General features: G+C 30.9%; 3 protein-coding genes and 1 long non-coding RNA gene across 6 annotated transcripts; 2 read left to right on the top strand and 2 right to left on the bottom strand.

Annotated features, from left to right (window-relative positions):
- Positions 1-800: 800 nt before the first annotated feature.
- LOC105644174 (large ribosomal subunit protein eL39x) lies at positions 801-1,514 on the bottom strand. The gene is made up of 3 exons (XM_012229449.4): positions 1,355-1,514; positions 1,134-1,237; positions 801-1,018 (listed from the first exon to the last, which is right to left on the bottom strand). The coding sequence occupies exons 1-3, from the start codon at positions 1,355-1,357 to the stop codon at positions 970-972; spliced, it is 156 nt and encodes a 51-aa protein (XP_012084839.1). The 5' UTR covers positions 1,358-1,514; the 3' UTR covers positions 801-969.
- Positions 1,515-2,231: 717 nt separating this feature from the next.
- LOC105644175 (uncharacterized) lies at positions 2,232-6,320 on the top strand. Its single transcript, XM_012229450.4, has 10 exons — positions 2,232-2,457; positions 2,822-2,957; positions 3,938-4,076; positions 4,152-4,364; positions 4,492-4,630; positions 5,081-5,231; positions 5,325-5,434; positions 5,536-5,633; positions 5,720-5,789; positions 5,999-6,320. The coding sequence occupies exons 1-10, from the start codon at positions 2,365-2,367 to the stop codon at positions 6,086-6,088; spliced, it is 1,239 nt and encodes a 412-aa protein (XP_012084840.1). The 5' UTR covers positions 2,232-2,364; the 3' UTR covers positions 6,089-6,320.
- Positions 6,321-6,965: 645 nt separating this feature from the next.
- ABCB27 (transporter associated with antigen processing protein 2) lies at positions 6,966-13,703 on the bottom strand. Of its 3 annotated transcripts, none has more exons than XM_089720616.1 (17): positions 13,485-13,703; positions 12,652-12,726; positions 12,507-12,542; positions 12,339-12,413; positions 12,115-12,239; positions 11,852-11,951; positions 11,378-11,549; positions 11,144-11,262; positions 10,332-10,442; positions 10,082-10,226; positions 9,593-9,725; positions 9,282-9,399; positions 8,962-9,027; positions 8,778-8,885; positions 8,042-8,149; positions 7,737-7,934; positions 6,966-7,420 (listed from the first exon to the last, which is right to left on the bottom strand). In XM_089720616.1, the coding sequence occupies exons 1-17, from the start codon at positions 13,566-13,568 to the stop codon at positions 7,217-7,219; spliced, it is 1,977 nt and encodes a 658-aa protein (XP_089576742.1). In that variant the 5' UTR covers positions 13,569-13,703; the 3' UTR covers positions 6,966-7,216. The 3 variants fall into 3 exon arrangements, with proteins under 3 accessions (XP_089576742.1, XP_089576743.1, XP_089576744.1); XM_089720617.1 differs by having other exon boundaries at positions 9,282-9,357; positions 13,485-13,702; XM_089720618.1 differs by lacking the exon at positions 13,485-13,703 and having other exon boundaries at positions 12,507-12,582; positions 12,652-12,707.
- A 5,495-nt stretch (positions 13,704-19,198) lies between these two features.
- LOC105644177 (uncharacterized) lies at positions 19,199-20,063 on the top strand. The gene is made up of 2 exons (XR_001047357.4): positions 19,199-19,475; positions 19,743-20,063. It is a non-coding gene; the product is annotated as an uncharacterized LOC105644177 (long non-coding RNA).
- Positions 20,064-24,874: the final 4,811 nt, after the last annotated feature.

The raw sequence follows: 24,874 nt of genomic DNA, 5'->3' as shown, positions 1-24,874 counted from the left end.
GTTTAATTCAGTTTGATTAATTAGCCATTTAAGCATGGCCTAATTCTCTTATCTCTTTGTTCCTGTTCCAAAATACTTTCACATTAATGGTTTCAAGAACTAATAAATATTTTTTTTCCAATATTTACCTTTTATATATAACCAATAATTATTATTTCAATTTAATGGTTTTCTTAAAAAATCAATATTAAATTAAGAGTAATATAATCAATTTACACAATAATTTATTATAAATTAGACAAATTTAATAGATTTCTTAAAAGACATAGAATTTTAAATATGACAAATAATTTATTATAATTTTGACAAATTTAATGGTTTTCTTAAGAGACGTAAAATTTTAAAATTTTAAATGTGACAAATATTATAGAATATATAGTACTTTTCACGAGAACTAAATAGTAAATACCTAATACACAGAAATACGAGGACTGAGTTAATTAATTTTGTAAACACTAAGAAGAAATAATTATTTTAGCATCAAACATTATAATGCTTTTAATCATAGCTCACCAAATATATGTAAAAGACTCAAAGTGAAATGAAGAGCAGCATAACTAATAACCATCCTTAGCCATTGATTGTTATGCTTGAATGCTTCATTAGCTATATTTTTCATCCAAAAAATCATATGCAAGGATTTCTAAGTGCATGATCCATCGAACTAATTTAGTGAATACCATACGATTAATTTGCAAACCCAAAAGTTTCACATGCCCATAATTCCACATTAACACCTAGAAACAACAACAAAGACATGAATATAATAGTAACAAAAACTAAAAATTTCACAAAAAAGATGGCCAAAGCAAGCAATTAATTCATTGCATTCGATAATCAATTCAGAAAGAATTACTAATCAGAAACGTAATTATCACTTGTAAATTCTAATCTCTTCATATCAATACAACACTTTTCACTTCCATAATATTAAGTCCTATAAAGAACAGCGAATTACTCAAAGCAGCCTCAAAATCCAAGCTTGGTACGGCGCCAGTGCCTGCGCTTCGCGTTATACCTACAAATTCCCCAAGAAAGAAGAAAAAGCAAACAATTACAGTAACTGGAATTAATCATTCAATCGAAACGAAATTAACAAAAATGAAATCGATAAAAGATAAAAGAGACGGAACCTGATGGTGTTATCGGTGCGCATGCGAATCCAGTGAGGAATAGGCCTGTTTTGCCTCATCTTCTTCGCTAGCTTCTTCTTAATCATAAAAGTTTTGTGCGACGGCTACATTTAAACAGCAATTTCTAGAATCAGATATCTTATAACCGTATATATAAACATATAAATATACTATATACATTTAGAGACGAGCGGGCGATAGCAAGGAGGGAGAGAGCGTACCATTTTCGAGTCTTCTAGCTGACAGCTTTGCCTACCGATATGTGTTTGCGATGATAAATGCGGCAGCTTTGGAAACCCTAACAGTAAAGCTCAAGTGTTCTTGTATGTATGGTTCGTGTGGGATTTGATCACGATCGTTTATTTTGTTTGCCTTGAAGTAATCTTTACCTTTGATTTTTAACCGCCTATGACTACCGACCTTGTAGTCAATGGACTATGGTCCAGGCAATATGTGGTACTTTTTCAATGTCTAAACAGTAAAAACTTGCTAATTATTTTTCACCAAAAAAAAAAACACTTGCTAATTCTTAATTTCCTTCCTTAAATTTTGTAGTTCTTGTTATTTTCAAAAATTATTAAAAATAACGATATATGATGAGATTCATATTTTGATGTGATAACTTTTAGCATAGATACATATTTATATAGATCAGCGTGGTATAAATAATTATTTAACATTTTAATTTATGAATCGTCAATGATTATTTATTAATCGTAATTATTTAGTCAAATTAAATAGTTTATATACTGAGCTATAATATTTTCCTACAGAAAATTTATACTTATAATATTTTTCAAATAAATGCATTTGACTTGTAAATACTTTTATAAAAATAACATTTAATAAATCATTGAAAATTTATATTTTCATGTGTTTTTTTTATATATTTTAGCAACTTTTGATTTAAATATAAATAATTCTATATATTAAAAATATACTTTTAAATAAAATTTTATGTATAAAAAACAATAGAATATATATATATATGTGTGTTGTGAAATTGATTTTTATCAAGGTCTAAATTTAGCAATGAATTATATATTTTTCATCCAATTTTACGTCGATTGTACAATATAAAAACCTGTAGACGATATTTACCGTGCATAAGTGATAAACACTGAAAAAGAACTGCAGCGCCCATCAGACTAAAGGTCCCGTAGCTAGGGTTTTACATTCTCTCTCTGCAGCGAAAGAAATTTTAGTATAGCCGCTGCAGACAGCTCTTGCAATGACGACCGTCGTTCCCACCTCCGAAGAAGATCCAGCCCTCGCCGTCGTCCGTTTCACGTCTGAGCTTGCCTGGGCCGACGCGGGTCCTGAGGTATCCATATATACTTAATAGCATTTTATCGGTACATCTAAAACGTTTGTCTTGTAAAGATTTGCTTTACGAACCAGCCTCTGGTTTAATAGTTTAGCTTTTTGTTTCAATATATTTGGAATGGATTTTGGTCGGTCAGTTAGATTGAGAAAATTAGAGTTCTTTTAGATATATATTTGTCTTTTGTAATTATTGGCTCAACAAAATAATTTATGAGCACGAGTATTTGGCTTGCTTGATTGGTGTATAGTCGTAAAAGGAATGCCGTTTTTGTTTTTAAGGATTTTTTTCTTCGTGGATGGTTAAATTGGATGTCATGCTGTAATTTATAATGAATTCTAATGGTGTATCATTTGATGCTCAGGTTGCAGAGCAACAAGTTACTAGGCTTTGTGAGGAGGCACAGGAATGTATGGTGGTGGGCAGATGGCTGGACCTGGCATCTTTAATGCTCACTTCTGCTGATTTGATATTTTCCAACTCTAAGGTCTCAGAGAAAGGTAGGGTTCTTATCTGTGATTATGAAATTGTAGTATTATATTTTTCCTGTGGAAACTTAACTGTGGTGGTGGGGAGGTTGATAGCCCTACGCTTTTAAGTAGGTGGACAATGCTATGTATTTGAGCAAATATGTGAGAAAATAAGTTAATGCTATGTATTTGAGATGTGTTTGCTTTTGGATCAGTTGGATCATGTGGTCAAACATTCAACTATTGTGGTTGGTTATACCTCTTTATAGGAGTAGGAAGATGTATGTAAAACTTGTTGGAGTTTTCTTAGTTCAGATTCTGAAGAATTAGATCAAATGAGGGTCTTATGGCGTTTGATGTATTATTGATGCCACGAAACCTGCCAACTTTTAGAAACTTGCAGAGGAGGGTGTTTATTAGTTTATAGATTCTGCTTGATGTTATCTTGGAGGTGCTTGCAACCTACTTGCGGATGTGGCTCGTGAGATTGGCTTGAACTGAAATCTGAAGACTAACTTACCTGTTAAGTTTATACAACTAAGCACATAGCTTGATTGCTGCCGTTTCTTCAGTTATAGCAACTTCACTGCAAAATATTTCTCATTTATTTGAATTGAAACAACTTTGCCTTATCAAAGTCCCTCACATTGTTGCTTCAGTTCTGCCTCCCCTGTTCTAATCTTAAAAAACATAGGCTTATTTTTATGATTTGATCAAGGAAAACTAGTGGAAGTCTTCAAAATGAATAAGGGTAGTTTATTGTAGAAGGCTTCCACTAATGCAGTGTGTGGGCAGCAGTCGATATCTATTTAGCCCTTCCTTGTGTTATGCAGAGGCTAATTCTTTGTTTTCAATGATGAGTTAAGGTGATAAAGCTACTTTCAACCAGCAATATTTTCCATTACATAAACTTCTTGTGTTCATATTATGCTGTCTATCTACATTTTATTGTTATGGTACATATATTACTTTTCACTTAAGCATAATATGCTTATAATTCGTTATGGCAGAACTTGAGTGCATCTTCACTGTTATCTGCAATCTTGTCACCAAGTCTGAAAGTCCAGATGAAGCGCTTGAGATGGCAAAACTTGTATGTGGAAAAATTATCCAGCAACCTACTGACAAGCCTGCATTGCGATTAAAGATGTAATGTGAATGAGGAGTTCAGTTTTAGTTTAAAAATTTTTTGAAGCATAATCTTATCCTTGCCTGTTTTATCAGCTTGTTCAACCTGTACAATCTACTGGAAAACACATACAGCCGGTTTTATGTTTACCTGAAGGCCCTAAATTTGGCAGTGAGTGGAAAAGTCACAGAACATGTCATACCTTCTTTCAAGAAAATTGACAGCTTCTTGAAAGAATGGAATCTTGAGGTGAAGGATGAGAGGGAGCTTTTTCTCAGCATTGCTAATGTACTGAGAGAGAGTAAGAGGTGAGATAAGAAGCAAAGAGCCTGAAACTAAAAGTACTTTTTCATCTATATAATTGCTACTGTAAAATATCCTTGTTTTGTAATATTCATCAGTATATTCTTATGCTTCCCCTGGCCCCTTTTCCAGCTCAGCGAAGGATTCTTTCAAATTCCTGACCAAGTATTTAGCAACCTTCTCTGGTGAGGATGCATATGCAATGGCTGAAGCCAAGGAGGAAGCTGTGCGCACAATTATTGAATTTGTCAAGGCACCTGATATGTTTCAGGTATATTTCTTATGTAATGTTGCCTGTTTTGTTGCACTAAATTAAATGTGAAGGAAATGCATTTATTTTTGCAGAAAAAATTATCTAAAAACAGCGGAATTTCCATATATTAATCATGTCTTGCTTTATAGGCTTATATTATGTGCTTAAGCATGTTTAGTCTAAACTGAAATGATAGAGACCCATAAGCTGACCATTTTTGGCTTTTACCAAATGATTTATATTTTGGCATATACTATGATACTGTTCTAATAGATGTACATGCTGTACTCTGAATATTGACTATGTCTTCTGTTGTTCTGATTTTATTTTACTTTTAAAATTTGGGTCTTTGTTTTTGCAATTTGCATGGACATTTGAATTATTGTGCCTCCTTTTATTCTCTTCTTGGACCTGCCCATGAGCTGAATTTTGGGTGCTCAGACATTGATCTGTATGGCTCTATTGCAGTGTGACCTGTTAGATATGCCTGCTGTGGGGCAATTGGAAAAGGACGCTAAATATGCATTAGTATACCAGCTTTTGAAGATCTTTCTGACTCAGAGGCTAGATGCCTATTTGGAGTTTCAGGCTGCAAATTCTGCTTTACTGAAAAGCTATGGTAAATGTTTCTTCAAAAAAACATAGTCTGATAGACTGGCTAATGGCCTGATATTGTAAGATTTTTCTCAGTTTCACTTCTTGGATGTTATAGGTCTTGTTCATGAAGATTGTATATCAAAGATGAGATTGATGTCATTGGTGGATCTTGCCTCGAATGAATCTGGTCGAATTCCCTATACCCTTATCAAGAATACTCTTCGGGTAATCTGGCTTCTGTTATAGTTTGATAAAATTTGCTATTCTGCTTTACTTTGTGTTATTTCCTTGTCTGTACTAGTATTGATATGATTTTTGTTTTTCAGATTAATGATGAAGAGGTGGAATTGTGGGTAGTGAAGGCCATAACTGCCAAGTTAATCAGCTGTAAAATGGACCAGATGAATCAAGTTGTACTTGTGAGGTAAAATCTTGTGCTTGCTTCTGATCATAGCAATTATGCTACAGTTCTTGAGATTTTGACTTGGTGAGTCTAATTCTGATGTGTAGTAACTGTACTGAGCGGGTATTTGGGCAGCATCAGTGGCTAGCACTTAGAACAAAGCTAGCAGCTTGGAGGGTAAAATTTCTTGACTAAAATTTAGTTGCTATGTGCATCATCTATCATTAATATGCATCCACTTGTATTTAATCTATTTTTCTTCTGTTTTACCCTATGTGACAAATGAAAATCTTGGAAACTAATACTTTGTTTGGGTCTAATCGTTGTACTGACTTCTCTTCTAGTATCAATTTATTACAGAGTTGATGTTCTTGTATATTTTCCAGGGTAACGTTGCGAATGTGATAAGCACCATCCAATCTAACAAGATTACTGAAGATGGATCACAGGCAATGCAAGGGCTGATGATTCGTTAAGGTTATTTTTTTTATTTGTCATTTTATTCCAAGGACACTATCAATCTGGAGATAGGTGGGACTAATCTTGGTGCGCAATGTGTTTATTTTCAGTTATAATTTGTTTTAGCTAGAGCCATAGTGTATTCAAAAATTTTTGACAGAGGAGTCTTGTAGTCTTGTTTAACATTATACAATTCCGAATGATTTACTGAGATTGTATGTATCATCTTCCAACCCTTTTTTGCTTTTAGTTTTACTGTTAAACTTTTCTTCCTTAAATTAATCTTAAAACTCATTACTGAGTATTCGATGTTGTCCTAATTGCTTTTATCGAAGCTTGTTCAACGCTGGTCAAATGAATTTTGTAACTTGCTAATTCTCATTATATCGCTGCAACTTCTTGCATTAGTGCTTCTATTATACGTTTTTATGCTCTTTATCAGTAAGTATTTTGTGAATAAAGATTACACATTTGAATTATTGAACTTTTCAGAATATTTTTGTTAGTCAAAAATATATATTAGGCAACCGAATTCAATAGCTATTTGTAATCATTAGCTATTGCCTTTTTTTTATATATTACATAAAAAAGCTTCAGCTGTTTCTTTTTTTGAACTGCATCAAAGAACTTGGATTAAATCAAAAGGAACAAGATCTCGCTTCTTCAAGCCAGGCATGGAATCCGCCTTAAAATTATTATTTATAATAACAATAATATCAAATAAATGGAATAAATTCATACGAAATTTATTTATAAATAAAAGATTATTTGTAAATGAGTTATAATGTTTGGATTGACCTTGTACCTTATTAGTTTGTATTTCAAATTTATTAGGTTTCCACCAATAAATTGCGAGTTCATTTGGTTGGGAATAACTAAATTCACATTATGAAATTTAAAAAAAATATATGTTATGAAAAATTTATAATTCTAGATAAATTTTCAATCCAATTGACGGATTTAGATATAAAGTCTTCAGCCTTTGTAAGAGTTGAAAGGGCCAGTATTGATTCAAAGCCATTCGCATAATAACATTATCTTCAGAACTAATGAAAGTTTGGCAAACATGCCATTATACCTTTCTGGAGCAAACTATTATGTTTATGCTATAGTTTCCAATTTCATTTCTTCAGGACTGCAAAAAATTAGATTGCAGTTTTGGGTTCTTGTAGTTGTCTCCTGACTAGTGCAGTGTAAATACCATCCTTGCTGAGAAGTTCTTCGTGGGTGCCGCTTTCAGCTATCTGTCCATCAGATATAACAGCAACAATATCTGCACTTTTGACAGTTGAAAGCCTGTGTGCTATAACAAGAACAGTCCTGCCCCTCATCAGAGAATCCATGGCGTCCTATGGTCCATCGTAAAAAGAATTGTCAGCATACATATATATTAGAAATAAAAAATAAATTCTTAAAAGATTGGCCAAATGAAAAGCCTTCTCATTATATCTTTTAACAGGTTCTAGTGAAACACAAACTTGTTTTTTCTGACAGAACATGCTAGAAGGAAAATGATTCCAAAATTTGTAGTTAGAATCAAAGAGATAGGTGCAGTATAGGGGATAGTCAAGAAATGGAGATGAAATATAGGAAATAGTTAAGAATGGCTCAACCAATACATATGAAAGTCTTTAGTGAAATTATGGCTGAAAATGCAAACTGTACCTGAACAAGGTATTCACTCTCTGCATCCAAAGCACTTGTGGCTTCATCCAATAGCAAAATTCTTGGATTCATCAATAGTGCTCTTGCAATTGCCACTCTTTGTTTTTGGCCTCCGGACAACCTCAGCCCACGTTCACCAACCACTGTTTGATATTTTTCTGGAAATTTTTCTATGAATTCATGGGCATTGGACATTTTCTGCATTGTCATCACTTCATAAGCACATGGATGTATTTGGAAAATGAAAAGTTAGATGTTTAGATTTCTGGTAAAACAGAAAATATGAAGGCTGACTGGATACTTACAGCTACAGTTTCTATTTCAGAAGAATTGGCTTTGCCATTGAACCCGTAGGCAATGTTCTCTTCTATGGAACAATTGAACAGAACTGGCTCTTGGCTCACTATACTGACCTACAGTCCAAGAAACATGGGAAATTGGATATCTTAGAAAATCTATAGATGTTCATGTCATCAAATTTTGATAGACTACAAAATCATGCAAGTGACAATTGAAGAACAAAGATTTGTGTGTCAGTGTGTGTGCACGCAAGCATGAGAGAGTGAGAGAGAGAGAATAGTTGAATGGTAGAAGGGATATACATTAAGTTCAGCATTCTACGGACAGAAAACGATTTAAAACAGTAAAAATCTAAAGATATCAGAATATATTGAACTTAATATTTCAAGAAATTCCAGATCATATGGAGGCAATTTATCGGGCTTATTGTCTATTATATAGCTTAAGTGTGACAATTTGCCACAGTCCACTTCTGTTAATTGTGATGCTGATTAGAAAGGAAATGTTGCCAGCATAACATAAAAAAGGAAAATCTCATCATGAGGAAAATGAATCCCATGCTTGTACAACAAAGGGTTTCACGGAGGAAAATAGTCTGGGTATTTTTAAAAACCTAAATCCATCACCTCATGAAAAACAAGTACGGGTGAAACATTGCAAGGTCCATTGTAATGGTTTTTACTTTAGCATGTGGCTCGCAGTTATAGTCTCCAAACATACTATGAATTTACAATAAGGTACCTTACTGTGAAGATACCCGTGTGATATTTCCACTAATGGAACACCATTTAGCAGGATCTTTCCCTTCAGAGGATCATAGAACCGTTCAATTAAGTTTGCTATTGTTGTCTGCAAGTAGAAACAATGAATGAGTTCTGGTTTTCTTTTACTTCATCTGAAGTGGCAAAAGTGATGTTGGAGTTACCTTGCCGCCGCCACTTGGACCAACGAGAGCAACTTTTGAGCCTGGGTTCAGTTTCAATGTTATGCCCTGGAATTCAAATAGTCGTGGTTAGACACAGTTGTCAGGTTAAAATATTTCCAAAAATCACTGCATTGTTTGCATCCAAATATTGCAACCACAAGAAATTCCAAAACGCTTGTACTGAATATGATCTACATTTTGTTAGGGAGCAAAATGAAAAGTCAAAAGAAATAAGCAATATCAGAAGATAAGTTGATTTTTGTGTAAATATTATAATAGGTATGTGAATCTTTTTGTTTTTAATTGGGTTGAAGCATTACCTTGAGTACCATGTGACTAGGACGAGAAGGATAAGCAAACCACACGTCATCCAATTCCACATCCCCATCTGGATCACTGCCCAAGAAGCATGCAAACTTTGGTTGGTATATCTCTGATCTTAAAATATTAAGAGAACTTATTTTCAATATCCACTGCAGACATACAAATACTGATGACTGGGAAAATGTAAGTGTATCAATTCTCAAAATACAGTCAAAATGATTGAAGTTAAATTCTAGTAAAATGGATTTCCAAGATGAGGTTTGCATGAGAGAGAGAGAGAGAGAGAGAGAGAGAGGTGTGGACTAACCGAACAGGGCACTTATCTCCCGATTTTGGCATGCTTGAGACACGATCTAGGAGCTGAAAAACTCTCCTACTGGCCCCTGCAGCTTTCATTGCAGTAGTATACAATCCTGACAAAGAAGATACTGAAGAACCAACTGCATGCAGAAAGATTGGCCAAAATAAATAACTAATTCAAAGCATCAGAAGCTGCAAGTCATTTGCTGTCTACTGAACAATAGCATTCAAAACATGCTAGCTTGAGCATAGAACATTTCTCTAAAATAAACAATAGGATGATTTGACAATCATGAGAATAATCAAGATACAATCATAAAAAGTTACTAAGACAGTTAATAGTGCTACATGGATGTTTAGAATCTAGATAGATATTCAAAGCTTTCGTTAAGTGAAATTTAATTGGAGACATTTCTATTTTTCCCCCGGGGAATCATTTAAGTCGTGTGAGCTGTGGTAGCACATTTCCCAGACAAGTCGAACAAAGTGAAAGTACCTGTGAGACTATAAAGAATGAAGGAAGTGAGAGAGCCCGCGGTCATGAAACCTATTATTGTCAGGTATGCACCATAAACTACCACTATGATAACAGATAATGTGGATGCTGCATTTAGTCCTCCAAAGAAAAGACCAACTACTCTCTGTGATAAAAAACAGCAAAGCTCATAAGCTTGTAAACCTTTTATTTTGTACTCTCAGCTTCATGAGAGAGAGAGAGAGAGAGAGAGAGAGAGAGAGAGACTCACCGCTTGTCTGAGTCCTAGCTTCAGTGTCTCATCAACTTTTTCTGAATAATTTGAAATTGCATAACCTTCTTGAGCAAATGATCTAACTGTTCGAATGGCGCCAAAAGATTCCTACATATCAATTTTTCTTAGGAATTGATTGTCATGCTAGTCTAGTTGCATTGCATTCAGTAGATGCAAAATAAAGGGAAACGAATAAAGAAGAAAAGAAGCACTAGATATCTATGAATAGGGTTCAAAATCCTATTTAATTTCCAGAATATAGTTTATGGTCAAACCTAGCAGAGAAACATTAGTAAAATGTTTACTAGGGTTTTCATTTATTTTCATTCACAAGTGATATTGTAACTGCCCAAAACATAAGATTATCGATGTCTTCTTGGATCAAGCAGTAAACATTCATATTGGTAGATTTACTTAATATATGATGCTTATCCTAAAAACTAATTACTACTCAAATATGCAAAGAAAATGTTTATCTGATTATCTAAACATGTTCATTAAAATTCTGAACCAATTGTAAACTCCACGACTACTTTTGGAGTCTGTTGGGCTTCCACATTGTAAGTGTATCTAAACAAACTGCAGATTTTCTTAATAAAGAAGGAAAAGAAAAGAGGAGTTCAAAACCTTCCTACATCCATCTGAAGTTTTTTGTATTCAAAACATTATTTCTCTTGTGAATGTTTAAACCAAATATGGAACTAATGGTCCATACATACATGTGTGTATATATATATATATATATATATATATATATATATATATATATATATATATATGCAAGGGGGGAAAAAACGCAGCTTACAAACCTCGGCTATTGAAGCAGCTACTGCAGCTGCAGCTTGAGTTTCATGTGAGAGATCACGAAGATAGCGCCCAAATTTTCTCACTGCAACTGAAATGACTGGTACAACAGCCAAAGCCAACACTGAGCAGCAAAAAAAAAAAAAAAAAAAAAAAAAAAAAAAGAACAAAGAAATGATGAGCAGAATATTCCTCTGATAAAAAACACGACCTGCAAAATTTCAGCTTAGATTACCAACATGTTAAGTTCCACGATGATGAAAACATGAAAGCGACACCAATTAATGCAGTTGTTACATTACGGAGAGCCTCAGAAAGATTGGTTGTTGCAGCATTTTTTATGACCTGGGTGTCTTCTGACAGCCTGCTTAGAAGTTCCCCTGTTCGAGTAACATCAAAGAAAGCTATTTCCTGTTGAATCATTGTAGTAAAACAAAAATAAGATGTGCTCAGTTTCAAATAATTAGCAATGAAGAAAGAGAAGAAGCAATTGCAAACCAGTATCTTAAATGATGGGCTCCAATATCTTTAACTAGCTATTTTTGTTATGCTTCATTTTTTTCACTAAATAAAACATTTATTGTTTCAAAATGCTTAAAGCATTTCAAATAGGTCTTAAATTCACGAGACAATAAAGTGAGTGGATCAGGAATCAGAATGATTTTTCATAGTTTGTCCAGATTTTTACAAGTTCAACAACTAGGAGATCTCACCTGATTGATTAGGTGAGTGAATAAGTTCTTTCTCAGACGAGCTACAACCCTTTCACTAGCAGAAGCAAACAGCCATGCTCGAAGTGCAGTGCATAAAGAACTAAAACAAGAGAAAAGAAAGCTATGATTTACTAACCCATTTCAAGAAAGCTAAATGCTCTAAAAGAAACAAAGTAGGTGAGGGTTTGTGCAAATATCTTTCATTACAAAAGTGTAAATAATGGTGTGAAAATGAGGCAAATGATACAGTAGCTTGGTCTTACCCAATCACAACTATCAGCACAATTTCTAGTATCGTGTTCTTGACATCATCAATTGCTTCTGATTGCTCTTCAGGAGTTCTTATATCTCTTGATACAATGTCAATTATTATTCCACCAAATTTTGGCTGCAATATAAGAATTTAAAACATGTTAAAGAGACAGAGACCTCAATGGGACAGGACCCCACTTTCAAGTTTTTGATTCTATGGTTTGTTTAATCCTACAATCAGAAGACTTGATGTGGATGCGATCAGCAGGGCAATGGTGCCAACTACTAGCTTCCCAGCATCTGGTTTTGCCTGCAAAATAAGTAAATAAAAGATTGATTATGAACCAACATATATTTCATTTTAGATTCCATCCTCAGAAATAATGAAAATATAAGTCCTTACCAGTGAAAAAACTCTACCAAATCCAACGTTTGTTGCCTGAATTTCAAAAACAACATTAGCTCCCCTTAAAAAGAACCTGAAAAGGCAACCAAAAATATGTGTATACGTGAATGTGTAGCATGAAATAACAATCAAAAGTTATCACCTCCACTGCATCCCCAAGTTCAAGATCATTTGGAGGTCCATCGGGCGATTGGTCTTCATTTGCTTTCCTCTGTGCCTACACAACATTATGCACATTAAGTAAGCATCTTCAGTGCTTAAATAATCCATCATGTTCAATAATGGCACCATACTTTCTTTCCACACCTCTTAGCTACAAGCTATAGGTGATTAGGATTTCCTTATTTGGGATTGATTAAAACAAAAATTTGAGCCAAGAACATCATAATAATCTAATTGTCTCACAAACATTGAAAACCAAAAACTACAGGGTGCTTCAACTTATATTATGCTTTTTTTTATTCATTTATTTTTACAAGATCCCAAAGTAAAGGATTTTAGACAAATCCGAAGCCAAGCAATCAAAATGGGACATAGCCAAAATATTTCAACAAACATTTCATTAAGGATATGGCAGCATTCCAACTAGAATCAAACCCCTAAATAACCTTCCAACCAAAATAAATAGTTCAACAGAGAAATTAAAAAAAAAAAAAAAAAAAAAAAAAAAAAAAAAAAGTGGAAACAAAACTCAGTTACACGATTCCAAGAACAAACAAGAAGCTATCCTTAGCCTATCAACTTGTTATCCATGACCCCAAACCAAACAAAATTAATGTAATAACATATTTTTCCAGACAACCAAAGTGATTCAGCAAATACCCAGAAAAGGTAAACACATATTGAAGTCACCAATAGAATAGAAAACAGTACTAAAGTGAACAAGCATGAGTTTCAAATGAAAAAAAAAAAAAATCCCATAAAAAGACCAAAAAGAAAAAAAAAAACGATTTAAAGGAATTAATGAAATCAAACCTCCTTTGTCAAGAGAGAGACTCTCTCACTTCCTGAAGATGAAATGGACTTTGTTGTCCAATCCAACTGCTGTTTCTTGCCCATCAAAAGGAGATGAATAGCTGTATTTCGCGGGAGGAGCTTAGGCTTCTGTTAGGCGAAAGAAAGATTCTATAATTCTAATGGAGTACTGATAAAAATTAAGTCCACATGGAAGTCGTTAGCATGTGATAGTAATTGGCTAAATGCGCCTCTTTGGTTTAATAAGAATAGGACAACGCAAGGTTCCGCCCTCCACTAGATTTCAACGGTGACCAAAACCAGACATGCGTCAGCATTTTAAAAAAAAATTATTTGAGAAATAAAAGATTATTGAATATAGTTATAGGGTGATTAAAAAGATAATTATTTTTTTGCAAAAAGAGTTATTGAATTATTTAAAATATAATAAAATATTTCTTAATTTTTTTAGAATTGTAGCAAATAGTTAAATTGTATTGATAGAGTCTTATTCTATAGGAATGGTCTCTGTCTCCACTGCAGAGCCTCTACCAATCCAATTGATAATATTCTTACAACCACCAACTTGTATATAAATATTGTAGGGAAATTTAAATTGATTAATTTAACCATATGTTGGCAAATATTGATTTCTAATTTGTTTGCACAAATTTATACTTATATAATTAAATTATAATTTTCATTAAATTATATTCACGCGTTCCACTTTAATAGTAATATTTCAGTTTTTTTCAAGAATTGAGAAAATAATTAGAACACACTAATTTTCTAAAAATACATAACAAAATCTGTAAATTACCATTCTTAAAATTTTAAAATCCCATTTAATTTTATTGTAAAGCAATGCTAAATTTTATCAAATATTAAAACACCAACACAACATTAGAGTAGTACTTTCATTTCATTAGAGTAGTAATTTTAGTTCCGGGCGTAGTAAAAATTTTAACTACAATTAAATTAATGATAAAAAGGAGAAAAATAAATATAAATATAAAAATAAATTTACACTTAATTAATAAATATGGATAAAATTGAAAAAAAAAATATTAATATATTCTCAAAATCCTAAATAATCACCTAAATTAGAACAAAGTAAAATGCCTTTTGTTGCTATTTAAATAGAATGGATGGAGTAATTAATTTGGAATTTCATATTTTTAATTTTATTTATGTTATAAATCACAATCGTGGCATGGTGTTTAGCTTTGAGATCTTTTTTAAGAACTATGAATCACTAATATTTTTAGATCAAATCAAATAGAGATATTTTTTACATGTATTTTGCACAAATTATTATTATTATTATTCGAAAATAAATAATTTTAACGGTATTCTATTTAGTCACAATTGCCATATTCACAAGTTATATGTATATATATGAAAAAAAAAAATCTATTTTCCCTGCCACGAATTCATGATTAAATATTTTCTAGAATTGCCAATCACGTGGTAGTCTGGTTAGTCTTCTCATTTATGTAAGGAATTGAAAATTTCGAGCTTAAATCCTTTAAATCATAATTATTTTCACTAATTTTATGAATCACGGAGACTATTTTTATTTTGTAGCTAAAATTTGTATGGGCTAGCCCACTTATGAGAAAAAATGCATGGCGCCAAATATACCAAGAAGTCTAAAACCCTAAAGTGAAGGTGGAAGTGCCATTGAAATAGGTTTAGAAATAATGTATTCTCCTTTGGCACTTATCTTTCACATGATTGGATTGGAGATTTGGTACAGAGAAAAGTCTATTAAGTGACAATAAGCTGCGTTAGCAGCACATGATGCAATATTGATCTCATTACAATTTTTGTTTCTCCCTTTGTGTCTTTAGCTTAATATGTCTTTTCTTTTCTTTTCTCTAACTTCCAACAATTTATAATAAAATACCAACAATTTGGTTGTTTTATAATCACCAAAGACTAAAATACCAAAATTAACTTTGTCGACAATAAAAATTTAACCACAACAACAATAATTAAGCGAAATCACAAAATTATTTTTTAAGCACGACAAACTTTAACTTTGGTCTTTTCAATACATAAAATCATTATTAATATCAAAGAATTATGAAAATTAAAGTCCTAATGTTTTATACTGTAATAAAAATATTCTATAATTTATTTTTTTTTTCTTATGTACTTTTATGTTCACATTGAGATAGTACTTCGTAAAATTCTCTCGTTAAGAACGACTCTAAATTACAACTTTTTAACTTAGAGATAAAATTTATTTGAAAATATAATTTATTTTCGTTAATCCAGTTGTCTGTTGATAAACTAATCTATAATTTGGTAAAAACAATCTATAATTGAATTGTCACGCCCCGACTCTAATCACCACGCCCCGACTCTAATCACCAAAGGAATTGTCCGCTTTGGTGTAGTTCACGGACGCCCTACACCTCAGTGTAGTCCTCGCACGGTCTTGTCCCGTAGGTGAAATGAGAAATTTACCAGGAGGTCACCCATCCTGAGATTTCTGTTAAGCAAGCATGCTTAACCCTGAAGTTCTTCTAATTCTTCAGCCATTCCACCAAAAGGCCCCTCTAATGATTAGTTTCCTCCTTTTCGATATATGATCCGATTCATTCATGTGTCCCGTATTTCACTACCTTAGCTAGCCTGCCATCCTAAGATCGCTTTGTCGGGTCGGGATGTCACATGAATACTAATTGAATTATATATTCTCGTAAGAGAGAGTAGTTTTTAAATTGACTTGAATCGATGAGAAAGATAATTAACTAACAAGAGCAAGATTATTTTGTTTTTTATTTTAATGACAAAAAATATATGATTCTTTTTTTTTTTTTTTGAAATTCTAATTCTTTTGGTGGAGAGTGGCCAATGTGATGTCGTTTGTGGAGGAAGGCACAAGGGTAAAATGATTTTAGTTAAATTGTCTTTGGTGATGTCCAATTGCACATCAATTCTTTTATCTCCACATTCTTGATTTTATTAAAAAAGAAAAAGTCAAAAAACAAGACAAAATTGGTACCATTCTTGATTTTATCTCCAATTGTTTTTAGTACGTTTTGTTTATACTAATAAAACCCGTTCGTAAGTGAATGTAATTTTATTTTTGTATATAAATATTTTATTAATTTATGTATATAATCCTTTTCATAAATTATCATATTATATTAATAATAATTAATATATTAATATTTTTTAACATCATTTATAGTTTTAAATTTTTTTTTACTTTTTCCTAAAATCTACAAATATAAAATTAATTTTACGATCACTTTCCTTTAGGGAATAAGAGAATTTTTTTTAATTTATTATATGGTTTGCTTATATAATCATATTTCAATATTATACATATATATTTATAGGCAGTTTTATTTTCTATTTTATATATGAAACAATAAATTTTACGATATATTTATTAAATAAATAATAATAAATTTCATTTATTTTTCGTAGAGTAAATTACTTGTAAGATTATAACCAATTAAATTAAAGATTCATTAAAAAGAATAACTAAACATATTATAATATATATCAATTAAAATTAATCTACGCGGCGAGGTTTGGATTGTTTATCTTGGCCATGTTCGAAGATTGGACTTTAGACAGTAAAAACAGGTTTTTTTTTTTTTTGTGCACTGCAGGCTCTCTCCAATAATGAAGATGGTGGTTCTTGTACAGGTAATGCAACTCAATTGTGTCAGGTTTATGTGGAGGTTGGAGATTCCTCCGAAGGTGAAGCATTTTGCGTATAGAGCAATTAATAATTTATTACCATCTAAGGAGGCTTTGATTCACAGAGGAGTGGAAGTTGATCCGATTTGTATTCGTTGTGGAACTGCGGACGAGTCTATTTTGCATGCCTTGCTTATTTGTAAGGAGACTCGACTGGTATTTAGATACTCACCATTGCGTCTTAGTATTCCTACTTCTGTGAGTTCAGTGGCAAATCGGTTAAGTTCCGTTTTTTGAAAATAAATTAAAATTAAATTACATTTTTTTTTAATTCTTAAAAATACTGTAGCCTTGCCAATGCTCTAAAATCTTCAATTCATGGATCTCAAGTTAACTTGGGCCAAGGTTTGATTTGGGTTACAATTTCATCACTCATGAGCTTGGGTTTGTTCCGATGTAATGGGCCACGACTACTGGTTTGAAGCTACCTAGCTTGTTATTAGCCTTCACAAATTTTTTTTTTTTGAGTGAATGATTAGCCTTCAGATGAAAGTGGTAATACTGTACAATTTAAATTATGAAATTCATTTGGAATTGATAGAATTAGGCTAAATAAGTTTATTTTCATAGGATAACAAAGGCAAATTGAAGTTCCATTGAAGAATGATGTTGATCGATTTTACGTTTTTCAGAGTTGTAGTAACATTCACTTGACTTGAGTACGCGCAAGTCATATGCATATGTCATGCACACACATTCTTCCTTCTTTTATTCTTCTTTTTTTTCCCCTTTTTAATTTATTTTGTTTGATAATATCATTCAATATTTAAAATTAAAAATTTGAACACTTATTCATTTTAAAATATTTTGTTAGTTTAACAATTGAGTAGAAGAATAATTCATTTCACCCTGATTTTATTGACTTTATTATTGATTAATAGCATGAGATTAATGCGTTTAATTGTTAGACCACACTGTTTCAGATTCATTTTGCTAAAAAAGTATTATTTCATAAAAAAGTATTATTGACTATATTTCTTACTCTTTTATTTTTTTTTCTTTCTTTTATTTTTGCGAATCAATTGGAATTCAGGGAATAGAGTAAAATAGCAAAGAAATTTAATTTACTCCATAAAATTGAAGATCACTTATATTGTAAGAGCTCTAAAATATCGACAAGTACTATCTCCCAAAAAGAGAGATAAACTTGCTTTTGCTTTCTATTTAATCAATTATTTTTATTGATAACTTTATCAAAGTTGCAAAATGAAGTATGCTCCACATAAATCACACTTTTTGAGAACAAATCTTATCTTCGCTTTTTTTCTTAATTTGTAAGGAAGAATTTTTATTTAAGAACTAAATACAAATAAATATATGTTTAGAAAAGACTCAATTAATTATATTATTACATTTAATATATGTTCAGAAACATATCTTCGCTCATTATTATTATTTTATTTTAGAACCATTTATTTATGTACCTAACCAATCGGGAAAGATTTTTCAAAAAATAATATCCAAAGTTTAATTTTTAGAAGCATAATTCAAGACAAGGAGGGGGAATTTTATGTTATTTTTTTCCCTTGCCTTCTTTTTTAAACATATAACACAACATACTTCAAGAGTTAAATTATGTGTTCACATTATTAATTATGGTAATTGTTTTTTTTCCCCTTATAATGGTGATTCATATCAATTAATAATAATAATAATAATAATAATAAATTAAGGTAGGTATGTGATACAATAGTTGATTGTCTCAGCCCTTTAAAATGAACGATGATCGAATAACTTTCCAAAAGCCAAGAAGTGAGGAGGAGGAGATCAATATCAGTAAGGAAAAATGGGACCCCAATTTTCAATTATTATGCACATGTCATTGTCACACCACAACATACTTTTTTTTATAATTATTTTGTGTTATTATTTTTTAATCAATTTATTTGCATTTAAAAATTTCAAATTTTAAATTATTTGAAACAATTTGTTGAATACATATAACTTACAAATTTCAACTAAAATAAAAATCATTTAAAAATGATAGATAAAAATATTAATAATTTAGAATATGTATAAAAAAATAAGTCAATAGATTTTTTAATAGTTTTACAGTTACAAAATTTTCATAAACAATTTTTTTTTTTTTGTATTTTTATAAACAAAAATTTTGACATGCAGTCCTATAAATAAATTAGAGACCTAATTGAAGGGGCCAAGAATGCAGCACTAGAGATCTCCATTCTGCAAAAATGAAGCCCTTTCACTTTCTTATCGTATGCATCCTTTTCTCTTCTTTGCTTCTCATTCCTTCTCCATCTGTGGCTCGAGAGCTTGCTCACAACGGTAAGAAAAGAAAACAAACTTGCAAAAATTGCTTCTATTTCCTTCTCAAACGATTGAAGCAAACAATTTTGACGTTCTAATATAAAAAATTCTTTTGTGTTTCTTTATAAATTTTGCAGAAAATTTTGATTTCTTCAATTTGATGATTTTCTAGTCTTTCAGTTAATTCTTTATCATCAATTGGTTGTACATATCCACATTTTTCCTTTTTATTAATAGTTGGGCATGTTAATTCGCGATATTTGTTATATTTAAATGCTTCTTCAGATGAAAATGGAGGTAAAAAAGCTGAAGTTCTGCTGGAGAAAGAAAGTGTAAGTGAAGCAACAGGAGGAAGCAACGTTGGAGATGCAGTACCAACATGTACCCGTCGTCAGAGTCCATCTTATAGATGCAAATGCCCTGTCTACAGACCTAGATGCTAATTAAGCAACAAAAGAACAGTATATATTACAGTATACAAAGCAAAGTGGTTCCTTGTATTATTCTAATTAATATTTACGTTGGCTTTGCAATGGTGAGTTGTAAGTGTTTCTCCCTCATGTATTACTGTATTTGCTCCCAGTAAAGGATGGTTGTTTGACAGAATTCAACTTGTTTATGCACTGTCTTGATTTTTTTAAAGATTTCAAAGGAACCCTTAGAAAAAACTTAAAGAAAAATCAAGAGAGCATTGTCGGAGCTTGAAACTCAATTTGCAGTATTACACCGGACAAGACACACATTTGACCGATACTATTAGCGTCAGAGAAAGAACGATTTGATATTTGTTTGCCATAATTTGATTGTTATGGTTTTGATAAATACTAGTATTAGTGTGTGTTTCTCTCCTAAGAAAAGTACTATATGTCAAAGGCTAAGTCATGTGTTCACATCATTGATTGCCATTTGTCTCGCAGTCCAGGAGGAGATTAGAGTTTTAACCTGCACATGTAAACTCATATAGATCCCATAGAAGTATTTTGGAAGACAACTTTTAAGTCTTTCCACATATGTGATTTTAAATAATCTAATAGGGCCAAGCATAGATCTCCATTCGTTTTCTTATTTTTATGCATCATTTTATCTTCTTTGCTGCTTATTCCTAAGACAGAAGACACCTTTGAATAATAATTAGCATTTAAATTAAGTTAAATGAATTTGAATTGATATCATTATTAAACTAGTCGTTATTTTGCGTTTCGTCCGCGTATGTTATATATATATATATACATTTAAATAAATATTATTATCAATTATGTTATTATTTTTAAAAAGTTTTTATTTTTAATATAAATGTTAGAAAAGCTTGAATACAGATTATTTTTTTTTTTTTTTTTTTTTTTTTTTTTTTTTTGTTATCAGTTTGGTTTTCGAGAATATATGAAGAATGAATTAGGGTATGAAGAAATTGAACTGTATGTTCTATATATAGAGAGGTCGATATAGCCATAATTTTTTTTTAAATTTAATAAATTCAAAAGTTATATTTTTGGCTGGGTCAAGTTGGATAATTGGATAAATTTTGATTTCATAAATTATCAAATATCATTGTTATATATTAAATATTAAATTAAAAAATAATTACGTTGACAAATCAAAAAACATAAAAAAATAAGGGAAAAAAAGTAAAAAACACAAAATTTTCTAAAAAAGAAAACTAGGATAAAGAATGAAGAGAGCACCTTTGAAATAGGCTCTGCATGCTGATATTTATACTTTTAAAAATAATTATTAGTTTATTGTCATATGTTACTTTTTTTTTTTTTTTATGAAATAAGATGACCTTGATTTTGTTTTCTCTTTAATTAAATAAATTTTTTTTCGAAGGGATAAAGTATTTTTAAAGTAACTTTATTAAAGTTGCCAAACGAAGTATATTTCACATGAATCACGCTCATGGGGAACAAACCTTATCTTCCCTTAGCCAATCTCGATTTTTCTTTTCCAATTAGGATTTTCTTTCACAAGTTTTCACAAATAAAAATTTTAATTCAGATAATATTTCTCTTTGTATGTGTAGTTTTTTTATTAATTAAATAGAAAATATACAATACAAAACTGTTAAAAATAGGCTGAATACATAATTTAATTCTCGAATTTTGACAAAAAAATTTTTTAGTACTCTAAATTTAAAAATTAACTTTATGACAAGTTTAAATATATAATCTATAAAAGTATTATATGGCCTCTTGAATCTTAAAAATGACTTTGTATTTTCTTGAATTTCACATTTAATCGTATAGCTACTTGAATTGTCCCTATGTATATATATATTATATATTCACCAAAGTTCACCAAAGTATAAAAATCAACTACAAAGCAGGGTAACCGTTGAAAAACATGATGAAAAATTAGTATATTTTTGCAAAATGACAAAATAGTAATTTCATATTTTTCAAATTTTTTTATTTAGAAGCAAAGAATTTCTGACAACTTTACAAAAAGAAATGTTGGAACATCAGTGACAGTGGCAGATCGATTCCATGGCTTTTCTTTTTCATTTGCTTTCTTTTAGTTCCAAAGAATGAGCACTACCACTTCTTTTGCAATTGTATAACAATTTTATAACCTTAATCTTTGATTAAATTTCTAAACATATAACATTTTATAATAAATGATAGATATTTTTTTTTAAATTTATAAATCACAAATGTTGTAAAAAGTGAAAAAAATATTTTATTTGACGAAAAACCTGTTCCATTTTTTTCATTATTTCATTGTCGTGAACCAAACAAGGCCCAACGCAGTCAAAAAGAAAGGGAAGCACTAATAGCATCAATCATTGCGTGAAGAGGCAAAAATGCATCTCGCAATATTAAAAAAAATTGACGCACTCATGTGTAAGTGTGGAATTTGCTTTTGCTTTTGCTTTTTAGTTAATTAATGGATAGCAAATATAAATAGCACCATGTGGATTGTGGACTGTGCTTTTACTCATTTGAAGACAAAAAATAAAAATAAAAAAATAAAAATAAAAATAAAAATTGAGCCTTCAATTTGGATTTTCGAATAAAGCATGAATTTGGTGGACCTCTTCTCACCATCTTTACAAAAAGCTTTTAAATAATTAATTTATGTTAACAATAAGAGGTATAGAATTTAAGATAATGGCATTTAGGAATTTCAACGCCAAATTCTATCTTCTAACCATTATATTTAAGGAACCCTATATCCTAAATAGCTAAAAATTGTTAATATATCAAAAAAAAAAAATTTATTAGATCAATTTTTTAATTGAATTTGAATAAATTCAAGTATAAAATGTGCATTAAAATTCTTAATTGACAGGATCAATTTTATATAAATTGTTTCATTAATTTAATTTTGATTTAATAAACATATTTTAATGTGATGAGAATAATTATTTCACATTTTCTAAAATATAATTGCATTTTCCCTTTTTTTTTAAAAAAAAAAAAAAAGAACTTGTAGAACAATTATTTCACTTCTAGGTTTTAGTGCATTGGTTGATATTTGTAAGTCCGCTCCTCCATGAGCCTATATATATACATATTTAGGGGTGGCCACAGTTCCGGAACGGTGGTTACGATTTCCAAAAAACTGAAACTGGAATCGAACCGAAAAATTTTGGTTTTGGTTCCGGTTCTGGTTCCGGTTTCGGTACGGTGACCAAACCGATGGTTCCGATCGGTTTTCTGGTGAATCCCATAATTTTAAATTTTGAAGACTGGTTTTAAAAAATATATATATTTGAACATAAAAAATTAAAAGATACACCTAAAAAATTAAAAAATACTTTAATTAAATTTATTTTTTTTAAAGACTTGAACATAATTATTTTTTTAAAAAAAATTTTCAACTGAATTTATTTTTTGTTTAAAAAAGTTTGAACATAATTTTAAATTTTGAAGACTGGTATAAAAAAAAATATTTGAACATAAAAATTAAAAGATACACCTAAAAAATTAAAAAAATACTTAAATTAAATTTATTTTTTTAAAGACTTGAACATAATTAAGAGATTTCACAACAAAATTTAAAAAAAAAAAAAAACCTGACAGTTTGGCTAGAACTGCCGGTTCGAACGGGCCGGGGAACCGGCGGTTCCAGTCCAGTTCCGACCGGTTCTCAGGAACCGCCGGTTCCGATTCCAGAAAATTTGGAACTGGAACCGAACCGGAATTCTCCGGTTTCGGTTCCGGTTCAGCCCGGTTTCGGTTCTCACCGGTTCCGGTTATGGTTCCGGACCGGTTCGAACTGACGGTTCCGGTTCCCGGAACCGTAATATGACCATCTCTAAACATATTGATTGTAAGGTGACAAGAAAGGAGGGGAGAGAGGATAAGTGTTGGAAAAGAAATGGGTGTTAATTATAATAATACTCTTCTTGTATTATTGTTGGTGCTGTTGATATTTTCCAGCACCAATAATAGTTGCAGAGCTGCATTTCTTGATTACAAGATCAGCAGTAGAAACACCTCTTTCAGTTGCGACGATAGAAACCTCGACGACTGCCTCATCGCCGACGATTTGGAGGTGGAGTTTTTGCTGGATTCTGACATAACCCGGATGCTTCAACAGAGTGGGGATCCATTTTCTGGATATACACCCTCTCGAACCCAAACACCTGAATGTAAAGACGGTTATCCATATCTGAATTGCAAATGCCCTCCTTACATTTTGGTTGCTAATTTTGATGGCATTTGTGAATTATATGTATTTTGGTTGCTCATTAGTCCCACTATTATTAAAACGTTTTAATTTTTAAAGATTTGTGTAATTGATAATTAAATGTTTTTTTTTTGAAAATATAATTAAATGTTAATTAATGCTACAATTTGAAAATGAAAGAATTACTAACTGTAAGAATTGTTTAAAAAATATAGTTTTTTGAATTATTTCATATATACAAAGTTGTATACTTGGAAGTTTTTAGACAACTTTGTAAGATAAAAACATTTCTAAGTTTATTGTCATAAAATAATTATAAGTCATTTTAAAATTTTTCAAAAAGAAAAATATTTTTTGAAAAGTGAAATTATAACTTTATAAACACAGATTTATATAATGTTAATACTTTGATTTATGGGTAGGTATCATCGTCAATCATCAATAATCACCATGCACTAGTCACGATCACCACTGCTATTACTATGACCACCAAAATTTATCAGTATTAATTTGAGATTTAATGAAAGAAAATAAATTATTTTCCTGAAACATATTTTCAAATCTTAAATAGTATTTTAACGGTGTGTAATTATGTTAAGTAATTATGTTAAATAGTATTTTTATGAGAAATTTCCTATATTAAGTAATTATATTTAAGTATGAAGTTTTCATGAGTCACTAAAGCTCTAACGTAAGCTTACATGTATGATTTCATATGATAAGAAATTTTCTATGTTAAGTAATTATGTTTAAGTATGAATTTTTCATGAGTTTCTTACGTTCTA

Source organism: Jatropha curcas, chromosome 4, assembly GCF_041381405.1.
Source record: "Jatropha curcas cultivar XTBG-Jc1 chromosome 4, XTBG_Jcur_1.0, whole genome shotgun sequence".
NCBI classification, from domain to species: domain Eukaryota; kingdom Viridiplantae; phylum Streptophyta; class Magnoliopsida; order Malpighiales; family Euphorbiaceae; genus Jatropha; species Jatropha curcas.
This window is presented reverse-complemented; position numbering and strand designations above follow the sequence as displayed.

Excerpts from the sequence above, each read along its gene's own strand:
- LOC105644174 (XM_012229449.4), bottom strand. Across the intron at positions 1,019-1,133 it reads CGCACCGATAACACCATCAG|GTATAACGCGAAGCGCAGGC; the intron begins GTTCCGTCTCTT and ends GGGAATTTGTAG.
- LOC105644175 (XM_012229450.4), top strand. The coding sequence starts at position 2,365 with ATGACGACCGTCGTTCCCACCTCCGAAGAAGATCCAGCCCTCGCCGTC. Across the intron at positions 5,435-5,535 it reads TTATCAAGAATACTCTTCGG|ATTAATGATGAAGAGGTGGA; the intron begins GTAATCTGGCTT and ends TTTGTTTTTCAG. Across the intron at positions 5,790-5,998 it reads CAAAGCTAGCAGCTTGGAGG|GGTAACGTTGCGAATGTGAT; the intron begins GTAAAATTTCTT and ends TATATTTTCCAG.
- ABCB27 (XM_089720616.1), bottom strand. The coding sequence starts at position 13,568 with ATGGGCAAGAAACAGCAGTTGGATTGGACAACAAAGTCCATTTCATCT. Across the intron at positions 7,935-8,041 it reads CTGAAATAGAAACTGTAGCT|AAAATGTCCAATGCCCATGA; the intron begins GTAAGTATCCAG and ends ATGACAATGCAG. Across the intron at positions 7,421-7,736 it reads AGAGTGAATACCTTGTTCAG|GACGCCATGGATTCTCTGAT; the intron begins GTACAGTTTGCA and ends GATGGACCATAG.